Source organism: Phaenicophaeus curvirostris, chromosome 4, assembly GCF_032191515.1.
Source record: "Phaenicophaeus curvirostris isolate KB17595 chromosome 4, BPBGC_Pcur_1.0, whole genome shotgun sequence".
Taxonomy (NCBI): Eukaryota; Metazoa; Chordata; class Aves; order Cuculiformes; family Cuculidae; genus Phaenicophaeus; species Phaenicophaeus curvirostris.
In genome coordinates, this window is record NC_091395.1 from 50417533 (window position 1) to 50440916 (window position 23384).

The window sequence follows — 23384 nt, forward strand, 5'->3', positions numbered from 1 at the left end:
CGGCCCCTCACACGCCCCCCGCCCCGCCCGCCAGGGGGCGGAGGAGGAGGAGGAGGAAGATGGCGGCGGCCGCTCCCGAGCAGGTCAGTCCCCGCGGGGAGGCGGCTGCGGGGCGAGGAGGGACACGGCGAAGCCCGCCCGAGGCGCGCGGGGCCGGTCCGGGTTTGCGGGGGTCCTGGGCCGCTCTGCGATCCCGAGCGCCGGCACCGCCCCACAAACGCCACTTCGGCCGCGTTCCCCGGCCCCGCGCTGCCTGGCCTTGTCCTGCCTTATGAGGTGAAAAATACGTTGGAGGGACGGCTCGCCATGAAAGCCTTCCGAGAACGAGATATCCTGCTGTGTCCTGGGCCGCATCCAAAGAAGCGTGGCCAGCAGGTCGGGGGGCGGTGATTCTGCCCTTCTGTTCCTCTTGTCAGTCCTCATCTGGAGCATTGTGTCTAATTCTGGAATCCCCAACATAAGAAGGATATGGAGCTGTTGGGACGGGTCCAGAGGAGGGCTGCGAGGATGATGCGAGGGCTGGAGCACCTCCTGTATAAGGACAGGCTGAGAGAGTTGGGCTTGTGCAGCCTGGAGAAGAGAAGGCTGTGAAGAGACCTTATAGCGACCTTCCAGTGCTTGAAGGCGCTACAAGAAAGCTGGGGAGAGACTGTTTACAAGGGCTTGTAGTGAATAGGACATGGGGCAGTGGGTGTAAACTGCAGAGGGGCAGATTCAGACTAGTCATAAGGAGGAATTTCTTCACCATGGGAGTGGTGAGGCACTGGCACAGGTTGCCCAGGGAAGCTGTGGCTGCCCCATCCCTGGAGGTGTTCAAGGCCAGGTTGGAGGGGGCCTTGGAGGTGTCCCTGCCCATGGCAGGGGGGGTGGAACTAGATGATCTTTCAAATCCCTTCCGACCCAGAGTATCCTATGATTCTATCATACTACTGCTGCTGTACAAGATTTCTGTTGCCTTTTCCCCAGAGTACAGATCTCACTTTCCTAGCCTAAGCCAATTCTGAGGTTGTGCAGGGTTACAGCAGCTTCCAGAAGGTCATTGAGGAAGCCCACTATAAACCTGTTCAGGTCCAGAACTTTTCTCAATACCATTTCTTTGTTCAGCAAGAGGAAAAAAACAGATGCTTTTAACTGTTACATCAATGTAGACACATACAGCCTTACATGCTCCATGCAGATAATAAAGTCAAATACAAATCCTGTGATACCTAAGTCACTCCAAAACTGTCTCCACCACACACACTGCGAATAGATTAATTGATAATCTATTCCACACTTGCATGGAGGGAATTAAAGTCCTGCATTTCTGTAAATGACCTGCAGGGTTGTGGTTTGTATTGAGCTAAAAACTTGATGAAGTTCTTTACAGCTGATTTTTTCTTACTGCAGCTGTGTCGTTTATAATTCCTACCTGCCATGATAAAAATTACATATAAAAACATACATCATCTGATAATATTTGGATTTTCATTTTAGTCATAGTGTTAGTAGAGATTGCAGTGGTTGCAAATGTGTATTCTAAGTACAGGGTGGCAGACTGAAATATAATATTGAATATAATATATAATATATTCCAGTAGTCAATTCATTTTGGGGGTTTTTGTGTACATATATGTGTATTATTTTGGTGAATTTACATAATATGTAAATAACATGTTTATAATAGCAGCTAATTATAATACGTTTATATTAGCAGCTAATAATAATATTTTATAACGATATTATGGTGTTTATAATATGTTTGTAATAACAGCTAATTCATGCTTTGTGCTATAGCACAGTTCAAATGGCCCAGTGAAGAAGTCTATGCGAGAGAAGGCTGTGGAACGCAGGAATGTTAATAAGGAGCACAACAGTAACTTTAAAGCGGGATACATTCCTATTGATGAAGACCGTCTTCACAAGACAGGTTTACGTGGCAGGAAAGGCAACTTGGCCATTTGTGTGATTGTTCTTCTTTTTATCTTGGCCGTCATCAATCTTATTGTGAGTATAATACTTAGGCTGTAATCAACATTAGGATGTATTTCATTTTCATCTGCTTATTAGAGAAATAAAACTTATTCCAGTATGACTAAGGAGGATTTAAAATGTGCTGAAGGAGACTTCTAATTTTCCTCCCCTCCTTTTTCTTCCTTTATATGCATATATATATATATATATATATGATAGTCTGAGCAGAATTAGATGGAAGAATCTTATCAGTCGTGTCATGATTATTATAGTTTATCACGGTTTATCTTTCAGAATTAATCAGCCACTGCACTTTAACCCTGTATTGTTGTAACTACCACCTCTTTATTATTGATCAGTGAAAAGTAATGAATTCTTTTTCATAGCATTATTAGTTTTCATCCACATCAGAAGATGCTTTCTTATAGTCAAACAGTAAGTATATCCTGAACTGAGATACTTTGTTGAGAAATTTTGTTTAGCTTATGATACCACAGTTACCCTTAAACAAGAAAAAGATTTAATTATGGACATGATTTAATTTCAGGTATATATACATACACAAATCATTTCAGTTACTATTTCAGATGAGTTCTAAAAATGCAAAATACTTTCCATAATTAAATGCATTCTGATTGTTTCCAGTAGGTATTAAACATACTAAAGTAAATACACACCTAAAGCTCACTAGCATTAGTAATTATGTAAAATAAAACATCTAATTAGTACAGTATTTGTGGTCAGAAAATCCAGACAATCAAGGTAATCTTTGAAAATCTGTGTTTCTCTTTCAGGTTACACTAGTTATCTGGGCAGTGATTCGAATTGGTCCCAATGGTTGTGACAGCATGGAGTTCCATGAGAGTGGCTTGTTGCGGTTTAAGCAAGTTTCTGACATGGGAGTTATACATCCATTATATAAAAGCACTGTAGGAGGCAGACGTAATGAAGATTTGGTGATCACTGGAAATAATCAGCCTGTAAGTTGTATTGTGAATTGAAAGTGTGTGAGCAATGCTATGGAATTACACTGGTATTATTCATAAACGTGATATTTAAAACATCATTAACTTAAGTATATTGTTTCTGAAGATTGTATTTCAGCAAGGAACAACCAAGCTCAGTGTGGAAAAAGACAAAACTTCAATTACCAGCGATATTGGCATGGAATTTGTTGATCCACGGACACAAAATACCTTGTTCAGCACAGACTATGAAACTCATGAGTTCCATCTGCCAAATGGAGTTAAAATCCTGAATGTACAAAAGGCCTCTACAGAGAGGGTATGTCTCTTTTAACTACCTTTTTGTAGCAGCTCATCATAGATTTGCCATAGCTGTGAAATAAGAAAAAAAGTTTACTAATACAATCTTTCAAGCATATTTAGAAATTTGATTAAACACAGCTGAAAATGCTGCTCTGAAAACATAAGCCACTCGAAAAATTAGAGCAGAAATGTAAACTGACATCATTAAATGAGTATAATATCTGGAATACCATGCCAACTAGGCCTTTGTATCTTTTTATTAAGAGCTTACAAAAATAATTACCAGAACTTCATCAATCATTTTTCTTCTATTGGAGGTAAACGTTAATACAGTCAGAATTTCAGAAGTCTGAGTAAACATGCAGAGAACAATCACAGCATTCTAGGAGTTCAGTCTGTTCATGGCTTCTAGGTTAAACGAGTTCTTAGTTGGTTTCTACATCAAATCTACCTTATCAGAAAACTAAAAAACCTAAATATTGGTGGTGCGTGTACATTTAAAATGTTGATCTTGATGTCAGGCTGAAAAAGCCTATAACTTTAAATATATAGGAGGAAAAGATTAAATGAAAACAGAGGAGGAAGCTTACATAGTCACTTGTAACAGGAAGCCTGTATTTGCTACTAGTGTTAACAGTGTATCCCATAGAATTGTTAGATTAATTGTTATTTTTATAACAAATAACATGCACATATAAATTATTTTACATACCTTCCAAAAGTAAGTAATCCCTGTTTTCAAATGTGTATGTGGAAATGGGTAGAAGCTTCATAGGCACAATGGGAGGAGGGCAAAAAGCCCACCAAAGGTTTCTATTAAATTGCTTAGCAGTATTTTTAAGGTAATTGAAGTTACTTAGACAAACCCAAGCAGCACATTTTCATTGATCTACAAGACAGGGTTTTTTTGGTTTGTTCTTAGATTACCAGCAATGCAACCAGTGATCTAAACATAAAAGTTGATGGCCGTGCAATTGTCCGTGGAAATGAAGGTGTTTTCATCACAGGCAAGACCATTGAGTTCCGAATGGGGGGTAACATGGAACTTAAAGCAGTAAGTATTTCAAATCAGCATTTTTTGGACAGCTTAGTTTCAAATTCAGGCTGATATAAAGCTACATCAGTTTATTATGAATTCAGATTTTATACAAAGTAATCATGCATGAAAGCTTAGTTACCGTCACTGTATTTAGTAAGGTTTTTAAAAGGTGGATTATTACTTTGCTTTTAATTAGCGGTTCAATAGCTTTCAGGTAGCAACGATTTACTACTGTTAAGACACTAAAAACTCTCAATGCATTTAAAGCTAAGCTATTGGCCTCCACATTGAAATGAATACCGAAGGGAATTAGTCTTCTCTTCTGGAGGTTTTAATGAGGAGAAAGCAACCTTTGACAGAGCAGCAGAGCATACAGTTAGGAGTGCTGTCTTCTGTGCTGCTGCAGCAAGGCATTCATTTTAAGATTTTTGGACATTGCTAAGATTGCAGAGCACATAGAATAACGGGAAAGGTTAAGGAAGGATGAAATAAACCAAAGATACATACACATTTATCCAATATTTGAATTAATGTTGTGTAGGAATTCAAACACTGATTCCCATTTCACTTTTTTTTTTTTACTGCATTTACTAATAGGTTTGTCAAGTAAAAAGCCACACTACTGCAGTCTCTTTCAATATTGATGAACCACTGTGTTGTGGTTTAACCCCCATGGGCAGCTAAACACCACCCAGCTGCTGGCTTTCTCTCCTCCCCCCTGTCCAGTGGGATGGGGGACAGAATCAAGGGGAAAAGAAAGTAGAATTTGTGGGTTGAGATAGAAACAATTTAATAGGGCAGTGAAGGGAGAGAGTAATAATGATATAAGAGTAAATAAAACATGTGATGCACAACACAATTGCTCACCACCTGCCGACTGCCCAATGCCCTGCCAGTTCTCATGCAGCACTCTCATCCCTGGCCAGCTTCCCCTAAGTTATATACTGAGCATGACATCGTATGGTATGGAATATCCCCTTGGTCAGTTCAGGTCAGCTGTCCTTTCTGTGGCTCCCCTCAGCTTCTTGTGCACCTCCTCGCCAGTGAAGTATGGGAAGCTGAAAATTCTTTGACGCAGTGTAAGCGCTGCTTAGCAACAACTAAAAACATCAGTATGTTATGAACATTATTCTCTTACTAAATCCAAAGCATAGCAGTATATTAGCTACTAGGGAAAAAATTAACTCCATCCCAGCTGAAACCAGGACACACTGGAATAGCAAAGTACATTGCTAGCTATAATTGAGAAATTTGTGGGCGTTACTCACGAATTTAATTAAAAAATGAAACCTTGGCATATGTTTGGTTTGTTTGCTTTTTTTTTAATTCTGTTGATTTCTAAAGACATACTAAAGATGATTCATTAAACCAGCTTGTCTTTTTCAAAAACAACCTACCTTGTTTAAGGACAACCAGCTGATCAGGCCCAGTCAGCATGGGTTTATGAAGGCCAGGTCCTGCCAAACTAACCTGATCTCCTTCTATTATGACAAGGTTACCTACTAGTGGATGAGGGAAAGGCTGTGGATATAGTGTACGTGGACTTTAGTAAAGCCTTTGACACTGTTTCTCACAGTGTTCTGCTTGAGAAACTGGCTGCCAGTGGCCTGGCCAGGCGTACTCTCTGCGGGGCTCAAAGAGTGGTGGTGAATGGAGTTAAATCCAGTTGGAGGCTGGTCACAAGTGGTGTTCCCCAGGGCTCAGTCCTGGGTCCAGTTCTGTTCCATATCTTTATTGATGATCTGGATGCAGGGATTGAGTACATCCTTAGTAAGTTTGTGGATGACACTAAGCTGGGCAGAAGAGTCGATCTGCTTGCAGGTAGGGAGGTTCTACAGAAGGATCTGGACAGGCTGGATCAATGGGCTGAGACCAGTGGGCTGAGGCTCAACAAGACCAAGTGCTCAGTCCTACACTTGGGACACAACAGCGCCATATAGCACTATAGGCCTGAAAAAGAGTGGCTTGAAAGCTGCCTGGTAGAGAAGGACCTGGGTGTTGGTTGACAGCTGGCTGAATGTGAGCCAGCAGTGTGCCCAGGTGGCCAAATGGCCAATGGCACATCAGAAACAGTGTGGCCAGCAGGACCAGGGAAGTGATTGTGCTCCTGTACTCAGCATTGGTGAGGCCGCACCTCAAATACCATGTTCAGTTTTGGGCCTCTCACTACAATAAGACATTGGAGGTCCTGGAGTATGTCCAGAGAAGGGCAACAAAGCTGGTGAAGGGGCTGGAGAACAAGTCTTACAAGGAGTGGCTGAGGGAAAACTGGGGTTGATTAGACTAGAGGAGGCTGAGGGGAGACCTTATCACTGTCTACAACTGCCTGAAGGGAGGTTGTAGGTAGCTGGGTGTTGGTCTCTTCTGCCAAGTGGTGGGCAATACGATGAAAGGAAATGGCCTCAAGTTGCACTGAGGGAGGTTTAGATTGGATATTACAAAAAATTTCATCACTGAAAGGGTTGTCAAGCACTGGAACAGGCTGCCCAGGGAGATGGTTGAGTCTCCATCCCTGGAAGTACTTAAACAAAAAAGGTAGATGAGGTGCTACAGTTGGATTCAATCTCAAAGGTCTTTTCCAACCAAATATTTCTATGATTCTTTGAAATTAGAAGTTGCATTTTTTTTCTCCCTCTCAATAGGAAAACAGTATTATCCTGAATGGAACTGTGATGGTCAGCCCATCGCGACTGCCAAGTTCGTCTTACGGAGAACAGTTTAATAACGGCAACTGGCTGCGTTTCAAGCTCTGTATGTGTGCAGATGGTACCCTGTTTAAGGTTCAGGTCACAGGTTCTAACATGGGTTGTCAGACTTCAGTCAATCCATGTGGAGCCACGCACTAAAATACAAACCACTGCCAGGAGAGTTCTCTTTTGTGTTTACATGTATTTGTATGAAGTAATTGCATGCCTTCAAGGATTTCTGTTTTTACAAAAGTTTGTACTAATATTTATTACACAATATTTTTAAGCAAAGGCTGTTATATTTCACAGTATTATGTCATCATCCTGTCAGCCATAATAGTGGCGCTAATTTAGTGTGCTTTCAGTCTACATGCATACTGGAATACCTTCCTGAACTGGGATCAGTAGAATATATTTAAAGAACATGATCATGGCTACAATCTTGACTGCCTTCAGTTGGCTATAAAGGAGGTTTTTGTCCCACATCCCAAGACCTTGAGGGCTCCTGAGAAAACAACTGCAGTCTGAAGTACTTCAACAGGAATGTCAGTTTGTGGAAGTTGATTTGCCTAGGACAGCTGAAGCAGCAAATCTTTGTCTTCTCTTTATTTCTTGCCAGGGGTTGATATAACAATTTTCCCCAAAATTATGTGGTTTACCATATGTGTACTAAGTGAGGGGTAATGGCAGATTCTCTGAAATACTGCATTATTTCTGCCATATATTCTCATGCAGTTCAAGAAATAATTACAGTAGCACAACTAATATTTGCTAATTGATATCAAATGTGGAAATATAACTTTAAATTTGAAATAGTCTTGCGATTATTGAAGTGTTGCTTGAGCTCCCATTCTGTCTGTGCAGTTTATAGGGATTCTACATTTGCTTATGTGAAGTATTTATAAAATGTGCTTATATTAGAGGTAAATTTTAAAAGATGTACTTATAACTTACCACCCAGAAAAAGTATTTTCCTATATGCTTTAATGTGAATAGCGTATGAAATCATTATTCAATAGGTAATAATCTGACTCATGACTGTAAGCAGCAGTGTCTGAGATCAGCTTTTCCCCATAAATTGAGACCCTCAGAATGAAATCCTGAAGTTAAGCTGCAGATCTATAGCTGTAAATTTGATAGTATGGAATCCTGTGACAGGAGAGTAAGTACACATGTATCTGAATTTGCCAACAGTGAAATTGTGTCTGTCATGAACTGCGAACTTATAGAAACTACTACAGCCTGCTACTGCTACAGCTGTTTGCAGAGGCAAGGTGTTCTGTACCAAAAACAGACCCGCTCATTACAAGTTTCCCACTCTTCCCTCCCCACCTGTTTTCTTCAGTTAAAAATAGTTTTGTAGTACCATCAAGTAACTTTCATAATGGAGGCCACAAATGTGTCTTTGCAAGTAGGTTTTTGACAAGTTTTTCCAAATAAGCACACAATTCCCTTCCTAAAAGCTGTGCAAATGTTACTCATTAGCTTCAGAACTGGTCTGTTGTTATGGGAGGATAAACTGTCTACCCTTCTTTTATAGCTCTCAGTACACAGATTTCCATAAATACAAATTGGCTCCTGCTGCAACAAGAACTTTGTATCTAAGATCTCAGTTGCTGTATTCACTAGAGGTCAGTAAGTTGTCATGAGTAGAAGTGATTTCTAGAGGAGGATCCCTGGGTCGGGCATTGTGCCACAAAAGAGATCAGAGGGGTCACATTTCCCTCACTGCTCCAAGGCAAAGCTGGATTTTGATGCTCAGTAGTTGTTGGGGCTTAGAGGGGTGGACAGCAGTGGAGCTGTTCTAACAAAATCTGAAGAAACAGAATGAAACGTAGCCAAAGCCATTGAATTGCACACATTAGAGGTTATGGGAAAGTACTAACATTTTGCATCCTGCCTTCGTGAACTTCACAGTTTTACTACACTTGATATTTATTAACTACTTAAACACACATTTTGTTGAAAACTTGCACCCATTTTTGCTGCTGAGTAGTGTCCCAATTAGTATCAATCTGTTACAGTTAAGAGGAGGGAATAAACTGTAATATTTTTAGAATTTTCACTCATGCTAATGGAAGTCTGTCACTTTATATATAAATACACACATAGGTATAAAAATATAAGCAGCAGCAGCAGCATCCTTGACTCGCAGCTGAAATAGATCTTAAAAATGACATACTGCCTTGGTTAAGTAGATTCTACACAAAGTGCCCATTAAAGCTCTTGGGTTCATGGCCGAGTGCTAGTACTGAATTCCTGAAATTATTAAGTGTTCTGTTTAAAATACTGCATGCAATGTAGCTGAAAGGTTGGTCACAAAGGTACCCTGAAATCATGGTCTGGAGGATCGGCTTTGAAGTGTGGATCTTTTGTGAAAAAGTAGCAAAACTGATCGTACAAATACCAAATGAAATATATCACCGAGTCGTTAGCCACTATTTATGTATTGTTCATATATTTTGTTGCATTCACTACGTAGTTTGAGAAATGTTGGTGCCACATGCCCTGTGTTGTGCATTGATTTGTTGTTTTTCTTCTACCTAGGGTACGTTTTTTTGCATATATTTAAAACATTGTGTGGCACTTTATTTCAGTCCTGCAGATGCATTTAAGATGGTGTGTATAACATATATTCTTCATGCCTCTGTAAAATACCACACCAGGAATGCTGAAACAACTTACATTTGAAAAGTTCTCAGCATATGTAAAGGTGGTGGTTTTTTCAGGAGGTTAAAGACAATTTAATTCTAATCTTTGTTTTGAAATGAAACAATAAATTCTAACATGCAGAATGTGGTTCAGAAGTGTTATTTGTAAGAATATAGTTATTATTAAAAATACACTGTTGTGTTACTGATGGGGAAACCAGTCATTGACTCCCAAGTATGAAAATCATTCCACAGCTCTTTGTCATGGATTGTGTCTGGTGGACTTTGCCCAGCGGTAATTGTGTATGATACCTGAAGCAGAGTTCAACAGTTTCCACTGTTGTTAGTTCATGAGTTCCTGAGAAGCCATGTTTCTCAACTGAAGGGCTGGAAAAGAAAGAAAAGGTTCAAATTGTTTTTTGGAAGAGGTGGAGGGAGGGGGAAGGCTACCAGTTTATGAGTGTTCTTTCTCAAACATACCTACGAGTTTAAACAGCGTGTTTAAGGCAAAATGTTGGTAATGCTTTGGCTCTTTGGTGTTGATTTTTTAATGTCAAAGTATCTCCAATTTATACTTAATTCTTGTTATGCTGCACTTCCCATAATATTACCTTTTACATATAGATACTATGGATAACGTTCACTTGAGTGTTGTTGCTGTGGTCCTTTACTTGAATCTTCCTGGATCAGTGGGAACCAAGCCACAGCAGATTCTTCTTGATACACATCACGATTCGGACTGCCGGTGGGAGGGAAAGTTCTTGGTGAATTCTTCTTTCACCAGAATATCTACTATTCCAGGAGATATACCGCAAACAGCACCAACAGCCGATTTCAGCTGCAATAATATTACAACTTTTACGTGCACTGATGGAAGAAATGAAGAATGGATGCTAAAACACCTAAATCTCAGTAACAACCTGATTTCTGAACTCTCCCTAACTGCTTTTAGAAATGTACCCGTTTCAGAAACTCTCAATGACAATGCCATCCATACCCTCACAATGGATGTTCCTATGCCTCCACGTGGGTTGAACAAGTATAGAAAAGGCTGTTGTCTCCTGCCTGCTTTGAAAGTATTGTCAGGTGAAAGAAATACTCTTAACATAGTCCCAAGAGGTAAGCTTTCAAACTTTTTAAGGACCTCGCTCCCAAGGGGCAAGTTGGGTTTGGCTATGATTTGGTACATCTTGCTGAATTCAGCATGTGACCATCTCATTTAGTTACGCTTAAAGTGAGGAAGAGTCCCACCTGCATGCAAGTACAGAAACTGAAGTAAATGTGTTGGTTTGGATTAGGCTAGGAAGGTTTACACAGCCTTTGCAATCATAATGCTTTAATAGCAGTCAATTATAATCAAATCCTCTGAGAGCATTTGAACTACAATTCTTCATCTGGGTGCAAGGAAGAAATGATGAACTGCTAGAACTTCTGAATGCCTCTCCGATCAGCTGCCTCTAGCTTTCATAGAATCACCAGGTTGGAAGAGACCCACCAGATCATTGAGTCCAACCATTCCTATCAAACACTAAACCATGCCCCTCAATGCCTCAGGAATCAATCATTCTCTCTGCTTTTCACAATAAAACCAAAGATCAATTACTCCGCAAACTGAACAGCAAACTGGAACTAGAGATTTCCAGTAAAACAGGCCAAAATTTAAGGAGAGCCAGTAGCTTCTCAGCAATAGTCTATGATCAAAAAAGACTAGAAAGTGATATTTACATGCTACAAATTCTGGTGATGCTGACTGTTCAAGTGCCTTCCTTCCCACTGAAACTTGCAGGCTGGAGCTTTGGGGGCTGCCTGCACAGCACCCAAGAAAAATGAGGCATCCATCTCCAGCATTCTAAAGGGCTACTTATGCAAGACAGATGCTGTTGTAACTAGGACATGCTGAAGAATATATTGTCATGCTTGATAATTCACAGGCAGACAGGCATAAGCAACATGTTTTCAGTCAAGTTTACACCCTATGAATATGGTTCAAATAATTCCACATATGAAAAACTTCCATGAACTTGCAGATGGCAATGAATAGGACATATTGTACCACCTTTTGCATCTCTGTCTTTTATTTACAATTAACGTATTTGGATTTTATAAACTGAGTATATTCCACCCTTTTCATGCTCCTCCTTTCCTACTTCCAGTTGGGCAGAGAAGCACGCTCAACAGACAGTGATCGCGGTCAGAATAATTCTGATAGCATAAAGGAACATTACTGCTTTTACGGATGTGACTTGCGTTGATGGTGAATGCATTAACATACCTGTTGTTGCTGCTACACAACTTTTAGAATGGGACAACCACTGAACAGGAAAGGCACGGTAGCTCAAAGCCTGCAGCCAGTCATTACAATAGACAGGAATGGAAGGAATTTTGTTGTAAAGAATTTTAGAAAGCTACGTGACACAACTGGGAAAACAAGAATATGAAGTATAAAAATAGTTTCGTTCTTCCTAGGACTAGGCCTGCTGCAGTCTTTACAAACCGTCCATTTGCCATCCAACAGCATGTAACAGATTGACCTGAATGATTTTCAAAACTGCTTACAGCTGAGGGACATCAACTTGCAAAACAAGATAACTAAAATTCATCCATATGCCTTCAGGGATCCCAACAAATTACAGGTTGAAAAGCAATTTTACACAACCATTTCAATGTTTTGTGTTAATCACCATTAAAGATATATAATTATCAAGTATTCAGCATGATTATATTGACCTTTGGTTATTATATTAGTGTACAATTATAAAAACTAAATAAAATTGTGAAAATAACCACTATTTTTATATAATATATATTCTCTTTTCATACAGGAAAACAAACACATTTGTAAATATACCAAATACAACCATAAATTCACTATTTATCTACACCACAAACCAATCCATAACTGGCTTAAACACACACATCCATTTCTACCCTCAACCCTTCCATGTCGAGAGCCCTGCGGCTTCCCATTCACACAGAGGTAGTTTACAATAGGGGAATTCCAAATACTCCGCAATTTGGAACAATATTCTTGAAAACCTAACCAGATGTATTGTTCCCATAACTGCAAAAGTGCTCATATACTAAAATAAATGTTATCGTTGATATTGCAATTAGTATTGCATTGGATGGCTTATCAAATAAATTCTGAATTATTTCCAAGTAGGTCATGGATCTACGTGAAAATGCTCTGACAACCCCTCTACCACAGATATCGATCAGCATGAACTTCTTGCAACTTGAAGCAGACATGTCAAATAATGCCTGGTTATTTAACTGCAGACTAAATGCTTTCAAACATTTATTTCATTTTCTTTTTGACTCCATGAGTTCAAAAAATAGTATTTCATACAGTAAATCTGCCAACAACCCACAGAAATCTCTTTTGTATCTTTCAAGTTTCCCTTTAAACTGCAGCAATAGTGTTTTGCTCAAGAGGGCTGTAAAGCCAGCAGGGAAGACATTGGTGCTGAAATGTGACTTGGGCAACATAAGTGGTATGTAAAACAGAGACTCTATCCATATGCTGCTAAAATCCAAATGCATGCAGAATGATCAAAGAAATTTGGTTTAAAACATAGATTTCTAGAGATATTGTATGAAAAATAAATTAACATGCAAATCATATCATTAGAAGTTAGTATACCGGCTAGAACATTTAAAAGGCATGTTCCCCAAAAAAAGTCACCATCTCCTTCCTTGCATCAAACTAAGTGATGCCAAATTATACACAAATAAATTTCAGTAAGTAGTACATTGCAAACATCTGTTAACATGCCAACAAGTAGTGGGGTCACACTTCTGGAGCACATAGAAAACTGAGAATACAATACTGTTTCTAGTATTCAGTTACAGCAAAATTAAATAAAAGTTTATTTGCAAGGGAAAATATTTATATTTCTTCTTAAAAAGTAAAGCTACTAGAGCACACAGTTCACTGAGGAAAGCAATTCAACATTTACAATACAGAGCACTTGAAGTCCAAGCGATAAAATCTCCAAAGCCAAGACTTCCCATGCAGAAGGAAAACTAAGACAAATCTTAAGAGTAGAAGGTGTATTTCATAGAATCATAGAATCACAGAATCACCAGGTTGGAAGAGACCCACCGGATCATCGAGTCCAACCATTCCTATCAAACACTAAACCATGCCCCTTAGCACCTCGTCCACCCGTGCCTTAAACACCTCCAGGGAAGGTGACTCAACCACCTCCCTGGGCAGCCTCTGCCAGTACCCAATGACCCTTTCTGTGAAGAATTTTTTCCTAATGTCCAGCCTGAACCTCCCCTGGCGGAGCTTGAGGCCATTCCCTCTTGTCCTGTCCCCTGTCGCTTGGGAGAAGAGGCCAGCACCCTCCTCTCTACAACCTCCTTTCAGGTAGTTGTAGAGAGCAATGAGGTCTCCCCTCAGCCTCCTCTTCTCCAGGCTAAACAACCCCAGCTCTCTCAGCCGTTCCTCGTGAGACCTGCTCTCCAGCCCCTTCACCAGCTTTGTTGCTCTTCTCTGGACTCGCTCCAGAGCCTCAACATCCTTCTTGTGGTGAGGGGCCCAGAACTGGACACAGTATTCGAGGAGCGGTCTCACCAGTGCCGAGTACAGAGGGAGAATAACCTCCTCGGACCTGCTGGTCACACCGTTTCTGATACAAGCCAAGATGCCATTGGCCTTCTTGGCCACCTGGACACACTGCTGGCTCATGTTCAGTCGGCTGTCAACCAACACACCCAGGTCCCTCTCCTCCAGGCAGCTTTCTAGACAGACTTCTCCTAGTCTGTAGCACTGCATAGGGTTGTTGTGCCCCAAGTGCAGGACCCGGTATTTGGCCTTGTTAAACCTCATGCCATTGGACTCTGCCCAGCGGTCCAGCCTATTCAGATCCCTTACAGCATTTGCCACATGCTGTAAGACAAATCACTTCAACTCCAATGGACCGATAGCACTTTGAGGTGATAAGGCTTGCCCCTTGGAACATTTTATCCCCAAATGAAAATATACAATGTCTATCAGAAATGCCACCTGTTTTGTCTGTTAACAAGAAAAGTCACAGCAACTCTGATCACGGGATCAAAATTAACACGCCTGACTGCACCACAACTCAACTGGGAGCGCAAGCAGATGCAAAGGTGTGCACTCAAGCTGGCAACATATTCCAAGAGCTAACAACCAGTCATTTCAGCCTATGCTAGCAAAAGTTTGGAAGGATAGCTCAGTAGATACAAAACACCCCAGGTTTATCAATCCGTTTTGCTGTCATAAAAGCAGAAATTACAAGAAAATCATAGTGGCTGGAACATTGACAGCTAAGCAGTAAAGTTCTGTCTCATAGCTCCACACAGCAACCACGGCCATGCTGGAGAACACTGGCTATAAATAGGGTCTTCCACAAAGGAGGCTGGCAAGTGTTTTTAGTATGACCCAGAACATACTCCGACATTTTCAGTGACCTCCTCCCACACCCACACCATTTTTCATGTAAAGTCTGCTATTAACACCTCATACATAATGTGTTTTAAATGGGGGGAAATACATGATGGTTTAACAAGACACTTGCTACCATGTAAAATGACTATGGCTGAATTAAAATGATTCTATATAGTTAAAATTATCAAAGATAGGTCAGAGTATGTCCTTACTGAAATAACTTGACCCTAAAAATGAAGTAAATTTATTTTTAAAAAATAAATAGTTTGTATTTTCTTTTATTCCAGGTAATTCCTAGAGGCAGAATTTCAGAAGATAATAATCTTCCTCACATATCACTGGATAATATAAATAATTTAGTGATATACAATGCTGAGAAAACTGCTTAAGTGTTGTATTTGTGTACTCTTAACACAACATAGAAGAAATATCTCATCTACAATACAAAGGTGAAAGAAAGGGTTTTGACATTTTTTGTCAGAAAAGCCCGGGACGCTAACACTCTTTCTAGACAAGGAAGAACAGAGTAAGACTTCGTGTTGGCTGTCTGCCTCTCTGTGCCCATTACATTCATTTGTGCTTTTTGTCTGGGTGCTTTGGCTAGACCCTTCCTTGTCAGCTTGTCGAGACTCATGTGCAGGAACAAAAATTCAGCTTCAGAGCATATTTATTCTAATCAAGCCTTTTCAGATGAAACTTTGAGCAGAGAGCGTTCTGCAAGCAAACCTATGAATAGGCAGCGTAATTTGTTCATTTGTGATGAGAATTCCTCAGGAAACACACGGAATTTTCCTACAGAAACTTCTACTTTCTATGAAAATGTCATTGAGAGCAGTGTACATGCACCAAATACAGAAGAATACCAGAAACAAAGCAATAATAAGATCAATGTGAAGAAAAAGCCACTGTTTTCAGACATCAAAACTAGTATCAGCAATGATGAAAATATATATGTTTATGATGAACCGCTTTCTATGGTTATAATGGACAAGAACAGCAGTCAAGTGACGCCAAGAACATTAATAAGTAATGACATTTCATCATGGGAAGATTCAAAATATGCAAATATTGAAGACTCAGAGAAGAGCAGTTTCCCTCCCATAATGAGAACACTGAACGCTGACTCTTATTTAAATTACACTGACTCTTCAGATGCGCATTTAACCTTCATAGGAGAAACTGGCTTTCCATTTTCTGCAACCCATACAGATGCACAAGATTCTAGGAACAGCAAGGTGAGCAACAACTCTCATCTGCCGCAGTCGGAAATCACAAAAGCTACACCAGGGTCTCATTTAATTTTACCGAGAGGAGTAAACCAAGAGCAGCTGAAAACTGCTGTATTAGAATATCAATAGCTTGATATACAGTCACTTTTTTCTAAGCAAAGAGATGACAAATATAAGACAAAATTTTCACTGAATATGGCCCAAGGCCCTTTTTACATGCACAGTATCACTGATGGTAGTCCTTGAAGGGGAATGTCAGCACAAAAGGGAACAGGCCCAGGTTCCCAGAAAATGCAGGAGGCTGGCCAGGAACTCTGGGAAAACCTTATTATGAAGACACAATTAATTAACTAAAAACTCTGAACAGAAGGAACACACTTCAATTCCATCAGATGAGGAGCGAGTCCAACAGCACAGTACATCTTTGTACTTACAATTAAAGAGAAAGCTCGGAAAGAACAAAGACATGCTGACAGAAGCTAATAATTTCCACCAGCTTCACATACTTGGAACTAAAAAGGGTACTGCAAGAAACTTAAGAGGCAAGTAAAAACAAGTGAAAGAGACCAATGCCAATATAATTTGATCTTTTGAAAAGTATTTTCTTTAGCACCTTGAGTTCCTTTTAAATAATCATTCTACACATCTAGCATCACAATTGTCAGCTGTATATTTACTGAGCCATGCCACCGATGCTTAGATCTCCCATTGGTTTCTTTTGGTTTTCTTCCTGCCGATTGTCTCAAAATCTCTAACATAACTCAGAATAGATTATATAGCTGTTTCAGGTAGGTATTGCATGGATTTTATTTAGGTTACCACAGTATTTGCAACTAGCTGCACTCAATAACATATGTAGTACAATCACAAGCAATTAATCTGCTGTCATTTCTCTACTCTTTGCTCCAGTACTCAGTGATAACTAAACTGATAACTAAGAAGCCGTTTCAAGAACCGGTGAAGGCAATCGTAGCCTTCATCACCAACTTGAATGCAACAAAGAACTGCTTCCCTAGAATGGGCTCTACAATATTCTAATTGTAATTTTCAAGAATGTTTTAAGTCAAGAACCTTAGGACTGCTAGCTCAAATAGTGAAAAAAGCGTCTTGTGAAATCTATCTTGCATGTGTTCTTTATTGTCTTTGTCAGCTTTTGTTTCCTATTCAAAAAACAGATTTGTAACTGCAAGCAATACAAAGTAGCATGATTAGCTAATGGCTACTTTAAAAATTAAATTTGTGAATGTATTATGGACATTTAGGCTGTAATTTCCATGTCCTATTGCTAGCAGCTTTTCTGCTGCTTTGCTTAGATACTATCACTTTTTCTTTAAGATCAACACCACACCTCATCTCTTCTAAAAAGGTAAGAAAAGCAAGTGTTTAAGGTCATGAACAGACCCTCAGATCAAGATATCACCACATTTATATACTAGACTGGTCTTCCATCAGCACAGTTGAGTAACTTAGAGAATTTTCTTTAGCGTATGCTTTTATAAATCACAGAAGGTTTGAGGTTGGTAGACACCTCTGGAGTCCATCTGCCCCACTGCTCAAGCAGACCCACGTAGACTTGGCCGCCCAGGACCGCGCCCAGACCACTTTTGAGTATTTCCAAGGATGGAGACTCTGCAGCCTCTGTGGGCAACCTGGGCCAACTCTCAGTAAACCTCAAAGTAAAAAACGGGCTTCCTGAGGTTCAGATGGAGTCTCCTGCATTTCAGTTTGTACCCACTGCCTCTGTCCTGTGACTGGGCACTGGAAGAGTCTGGCTCAGTCTTCTTCACACCCTTCCTTCATATATTTATATGCACGAGTAAGATTTTCATCGTAGGAGAGGTGCTTTGGTCCCCTTATCATCTTCATGGCTCTTTGCTGGACTTTCTCCAGTATGTTGAGGTGTCTCTGGTACTGGAGAGCCCAGAAGAGGACACAGTACTCCAGGTGTGGTCTCACCCATGCTGAGCAGAGGGGAAGGACCACCTCTCTCAAACTGCTGGCAGTACTTGGTCTAGCACAGACCAGGAGACCGTTTGCCTTCTTCGCAAGCACAAATTGCTGGCTCGTCTTAAACTTGGTGTCAATCAGGAGCCACAGTCCCTTTTCTGCTAGGCTGCTGTCCAGCTAGGTGGCCCTCAGGATATATCAGTGCATGAGTTTGCACTCCTCCTTGTTGAAGTTCATGAGGTTCCTGTTGGCCCATTTCTCCCTCCCATCAAGCTCCCTCTGAATGGCAGCACGATGCTCTGCTGCACCAGCCACTCCTCCCAGTTTGGTGTAGTCAGAAAACTTGCTGAGGGCACATTGTCCTGCACCATCCAGGTCATTACTGAAGATGTTAAGCAGGGCTGGATCCAGCTCTCACCCTGTGGTACATCACTAGCCACTGGCTTCCAACTAGACTTTGCACTGCTGACCACCAACCCGAGGGCCTGGCCATTCAGCCAGTTTTCACTCTACCTCATTGTCTGCTCATCCAGCCCACACACAAAGTTTTCTATACCGACTTCATGGGTGAAAAGCCTGTGTTGAGATGAGCAGGTAACGATCATGCTTCTTGAAAACTGTGTCTTGAGACAATCCTGCTCAAATTGACTCTTCCCATTGAAAACTTATGTATTACAATATTATTTTACACCCACGCACCCTATTTGAAACAAACTTGTTTCTAACATAGTTTTAAATACTGATTTAACTTGGTATTAGAACTAAGGATGACAAGATTGTACATACAAGTTCTCTGTCACTGAATGATAAAGGTTACCAGGTGACATGATGCATGTTCAGATATGAGATTTTCTCATATGAATCAGAGAAAAACATTAAGTCCATGTTGAAACCAATACAAATACTGTTTATTTGTGGGACGTCATTATACATCAACACCAGTAAAAGACCTAAAAGTCATCTGGGTGAACTCATGTTGGGTGGTGTAACAGTATTCTCATCAGGTCCGGAGTCACAGGAGTTTAGCAAACCTTATGTATGCAATATCCTAACAACTAAGACAAAGTGTTCACAGTTACAGGTTAACTGCTGTTCCTGCAACAGCAGTGTCAGTAGATACTATTTTTGTCAACACACACATACACACACAGAAAGGGGAAAAAATAAAGCCAAAGAAAAATAATTATCAAGCCAAGTTTTGGTCTCTATTTCAGACAACACACCATTTAATTGGTGGATGGATTCTGTACACTTTTACAGCAATATGAAAGCAGAAAAATCTAAGGCCTAGAAAGAGGTATTTTAGCAGCTGTAATTAAAACCAGGGCACAAGCTAACCTTTAAAGTCATCTATATGAATTCCAAGAGTATAAAATAATTTGTTAGACTTGTGACCAAGGGTCAACAGAAATCTGTGAAAATTTTAATACAAATGAAGTCCATTTCTTGTACTCCAAAAATACAACTTGGGGACATTAACCAATTAGCAATGAGGTATAACTAATTTTGATAATGTGAACATGTTTGTAATGAAATAAAATGCGTGTAGTTGTGGTAAAAATGGGATAAGTCTCCAGTCCTCTATAAATGTTAAGAAAGGCTACACAAAGGCAACCCAAATGTTTATTGTAGCTTAAAGACTATCTTAAACAGGTTTTAACTGAAAACTCAAGTACATAATAGACACCAATCAATTCCATCCTCTTCAGTTTGCCTTCCTTGAAAATGATAAAAAGTGAAAAAAAAACCCAGTAACAGAATTATATATTATATTATTATATTTTAAATATTTAATATTAATTTGCTGTAGAATGACATTTACTTTGTGGAATGTTTCTGTTACAAATATTGTCTACAGTTATTCTAATAAGTCGCTCCAAATGTTTTTCAGTGTCCACTGCAACAGTCTCTGTATGTTGTTTTCCTTTCACTAAATGGCTTTCCACTCTACATCTACTGAATACCAGCATAAATTGCACACAGATCATCCAGTTTCTGCTATAAGGACAGTAACAGTGCACCAGAAAGATCAGTGTAAGATCTGCAGAGCTTCTGCCAGAATGACCTCTCAGTGTCTTGTCCAAGAAGTTAGCATATCCTGTATATTACTTTTCAAAAAAAAAAAACCCACCGTACATCAGCTGTATGATGGTATGAAAGCAAAAAAAACAAACACCAAACTTGTATTAAATACAAAGTAAACTCAATAGCTTAGCTAAGTTTCTCTAATTATTTACAAAAAAGAAAGAGAGTTTCTCCAAAATACAAGAGCTAGCATGTTAGGATCCCGTGTTTATCAGCACAGGATCAAAAATAGAGGATCAATAGCACAGGGAAGCTTATCAAGCCATAAAGTCCATTTCAGTCCATTTGTTCTCTACAAGTGTCACTAAAGCCATCTACTAGCTGCAATTGAATGTGTGGTTTATTTTAAGAAGCTGAAGACTACAGACTCATCCTGGATTAATTTCTTCCTTTCTGTCACTCCTGATTACTTTTACCCAAAGTCAAAAATGAAGAGTTAGTTTACTTATACAGCGTGAGTACTTCCTGAGGTTTCTTCTCCTCTGTTTTCTTTGCTTTTAATTAAATTTCATATTCTGCTAAATGTTAGCAAAACTTGGGAGGAGAACACCTGGATAAATGAGCTGAACAGATTTCTATTGACCCTGTTATATGAAAGTTCTATCTACAACAAGAGTAGATTCAGAGTGTCTTTGGCTCCTGCTTCCTTTATTGGAAGCCAAATTATTTGTGACCTATAAAACCCTTTATGCAAAGCTTGTATTTGTTGCAGTATTCATCTCAATTTGTGCTAAACAGTTTTCTAGAATCAGTAACTAGCCTAACATTTAAGAACAATTACAGTATTTAACTTAAAATCTTAGCAACCACAATTTAGCCTAATCTTTAAAGTTATATTGCTTCTAAGCTCATTCTTTTAAGAACTAAAGCAGCAGCTCCACTGGTATTTCTTATGGTTATATTATGGTAATATACACATTTACATCAGAAGTCTTAACAAAACATGTGTGATTTAGTAAGGAGCTTATTGTAAACATTAAATACCACACTCCACTGAATTAATTTCTTGTGCAAACTGGCATCAAATATGGAGTTAAGGTTATGCATATTAGTACATGAAAAAGCTATGACTATGTATGTTTTACCACTATTAACTTTAAGGAGCGCTATTTAGTGTCATGGAAATCCAAACATGGCTATTTCATGGGGAAAGGTAGCATTTTCTAGCATCATGAAATTCTAGGTTTTGCATATGCATACATATTGTATAGGTATATACACAAATACACACAAACACACAGAAACCATTTTTCTCTTTGGCAGCTGCGTTTGACAAACAAAAATCAACAACAACCATATATGAACACAAATTGATCTCCTGTAGCAACACAATCACAACCTCCTGGTCCAGGGCAGCAAACAAACATGCTTTTGCTAAACTAGGCTTAAACCTGAAAGTAGTCAAGTTAATAACGGCTGTCTCTGACTTAAGTGAGGGCAGAATAGGACCTTCAATACAAATGAAAATTTCACATTCAAACCAGAATGCTTTCTCTTCCTTGCCTTACATGGCATTCTACAGAAAAATCAAAACTGCCAGCACATGGTAAAACATTTCTACAGGAAAGTAATATTATTCTTCGTTACAAAACATCCACCGCCCCACTGCTGTTAAATGCTCTGTGAATCAATATGGAACATTTTAATAAATCCTTAGGGATCAGCTTAATAGCATTAGATACTTCAATAATCTCATTTATAAAAATCAACACTAACATTACTTAATAAAGAAGGGTAAGGTAAAGACAACGTGACAAATTTACAGAACTTAAGCATCATTCCATTCACTCATTTTCCCCAAAATAATCACTGGAACTGTCCTATTCAGATAAAGAAACGAGTCAAGTAGGCAGCGGTTTCTATTAAAAAGTACTGTCCTGGAATGCTGGTGTTTAACACATCCACTGCCTGCAATGGACATTCTTCTAGGAAATTCCAATTCCCCAGCATGAAAGAAAAAGTAATGTTTTGACTATTTGATATCATATTTTAATTACCTGGAAACACAACCTTAGAGACCCTGGGAAAGAACAATGTTGCAAAACCAAAATGTATAGTATCTATGTGATAGGAGTGAGCAGACTTTATTCCCCAAGCCACTAATTTTAGCTAGAACTTCCAGTTTCGCTAGATCACAACATAAACCAAACATTCTTGGTACACCAAAAATGAAAAAGAATATGCCAAAGGCAATTTACAAAAGTCTAAAACCCATTTTTAAAAGGTATTTTAATTTGTTCACTTATACCTATAATGACTACTGCAGTTTTAACATTAAAAAGTCAGTACTTTTTTCTTCAAATGGAAATCATCTGTGGCATGTACAACTAATACAGTGTTTTGATATTTATAGGTGTATATATATAGATCCATATTTAAGACACCAATGTTTCATTCCTACTAAGCAATAGGTCAGGTTTGGCGGATTCCGGTGAAGAAAGTCACAGCATGTCTTCTCCCCTTAGTAATTGGCATCTCAAATAGTAACATTAAAATTGACAATAGTTCTTCACATAACTATGTTCAAGCAGTCTGTTAATTTCATTTTCTGAAATGCTACATTTGAGACCAAAAGAAAAACAAAATAATTAAAGTTTCAACAAACATGTAAGTGATGACTAGAAATATGCCACAAAATTATTTTTACAATACATTTTTGCAGAAATAATCCCTAGGTGAAGCTTTTTTTTATACACATATACAAAATTTAGACAGCAATATACACATTATCACAGTGAAGACACTGGCAAGTTCACCAATCTGTAGTGTAAATACAAAATGCAAAGCAGCCTTCAAAGAGAACAATGCTACACAGCAAGCATAGCTAGCTTGTTAAATAGCAAACATCAAAAGTTCCCTGCAAAAGGGATGCAGTGCAAAAAAGCAGCATGCGCTTTGATACAAATAGCAGTTATTGGCTAATGGTTGACATAACTGTGGTAACAGTGACTCTTGAGTGGCTGTGCATAGTTAAACTCCTATGTCATCTGTTTTCCTTTATACCATTCCACAAACTCATCCAACAACACTGGCCCTGCAGAGAGATCAAATAACTCTATTTTACAAAGTTTTGTAAAAGGACACTGAATGATTAGGCTTAGAGAAA

The 23384-nt window shown here is 39.2% G+C and overlaps 3 protein-coding genes and 1 pseudogene across 9 annotated transcripts in view; 3 read left to right on the forward strand and 1 right to left on the reverse strand.

The window, feature by feature from the left end:
- The first annotated feature begins 35 nt into the window (after positions 1–35).
- SGCB (sarcoglycan beta) lies at positions 36–8749 on the forward strand. The gene is made up of 6 exons (XM_069856068.1): positions 36–83; positions 1777–1986; positions 2748–2933; positions 3046–3237; positions 4144–4275; positions 6903–8749. Exons 1-6 carry the CDS (start codon positions 60–62, stop codon positions 7104–7106), a joined length of 948 nt encoding a protein of 315 aa, XP_069712169.1. The 5' UTR covers positions 36–59; the 3' UTR covers positions 7107–8749.
- A 906-nt stretch (positions 8750–9655) lies between these two features.
- The window catches only part of DCUN1D4 (defective in cullin neddylation 1 domain containing 4), a 49493-nt gene continuing 35764 nt past the window's right edge, over positions 9656–23384 (reverse strand). For 5 of the 7 annotated variants that reach the window (XM_069856071.1, XM_069856069.1, XM_069856075.1 and 2 more), the window contains one exon: positions 19080–23312. In XM_069856071.1, coding sequence (XP_069712172.1) covers positions 23257–23312 — 56 coding nt within the window. In that variant the 3' untranslated portion in view covers positions 19080–23256. Of the gene's footprint in view, positions 9986–19079; positions 23332–23384 lie in introns of those variants that run through there. The other 2 variants (XM_069856070.1, XM_069856072.1) reach the window with 2 other exon arrangements.
- On the forward strand, positions 10033–13100 carry LRRC66 (leucine rich repeat containing 66). The gene is given in 3 exon segments (XM_069854944.1): positions 10033–10717; positions 12065–12231; positions 12762–13100. Coding segments are annotated over 3 exon segments (996 nt in total). The 5' UTR covers positions 10033–10227.
- LOC138719643 (uncharacterized) lies at positions 14606–16375 on the forward strand (annotated as a pseudogene).

What these genes read in the sequence shown, in the direction of transcription:
- SGCB (XM_069856068.1), top strand. Translation starts at nt 60, where the DNA reads ATGGCGGCGGCCGCTCCCGAGCAG. An exon ending in TGGCCGTCATCAATCTTATT is followed by an intron (nt 1,987 to 2,747) that starts GTGAGTATAATA and finishes TTTCTCTTTCAG; the next exon opens with GTTACACTAGTTATCTGGGC. An exon ending in TCACTGGAAATAATCAGCCT is followed by an intron (nt 2,934 to 3,045) that starts GTAAGTTGTATT and finishes TTGTTTCTGAAG; the next exon opens with ATTGTATTTCAGCAAGGAAC.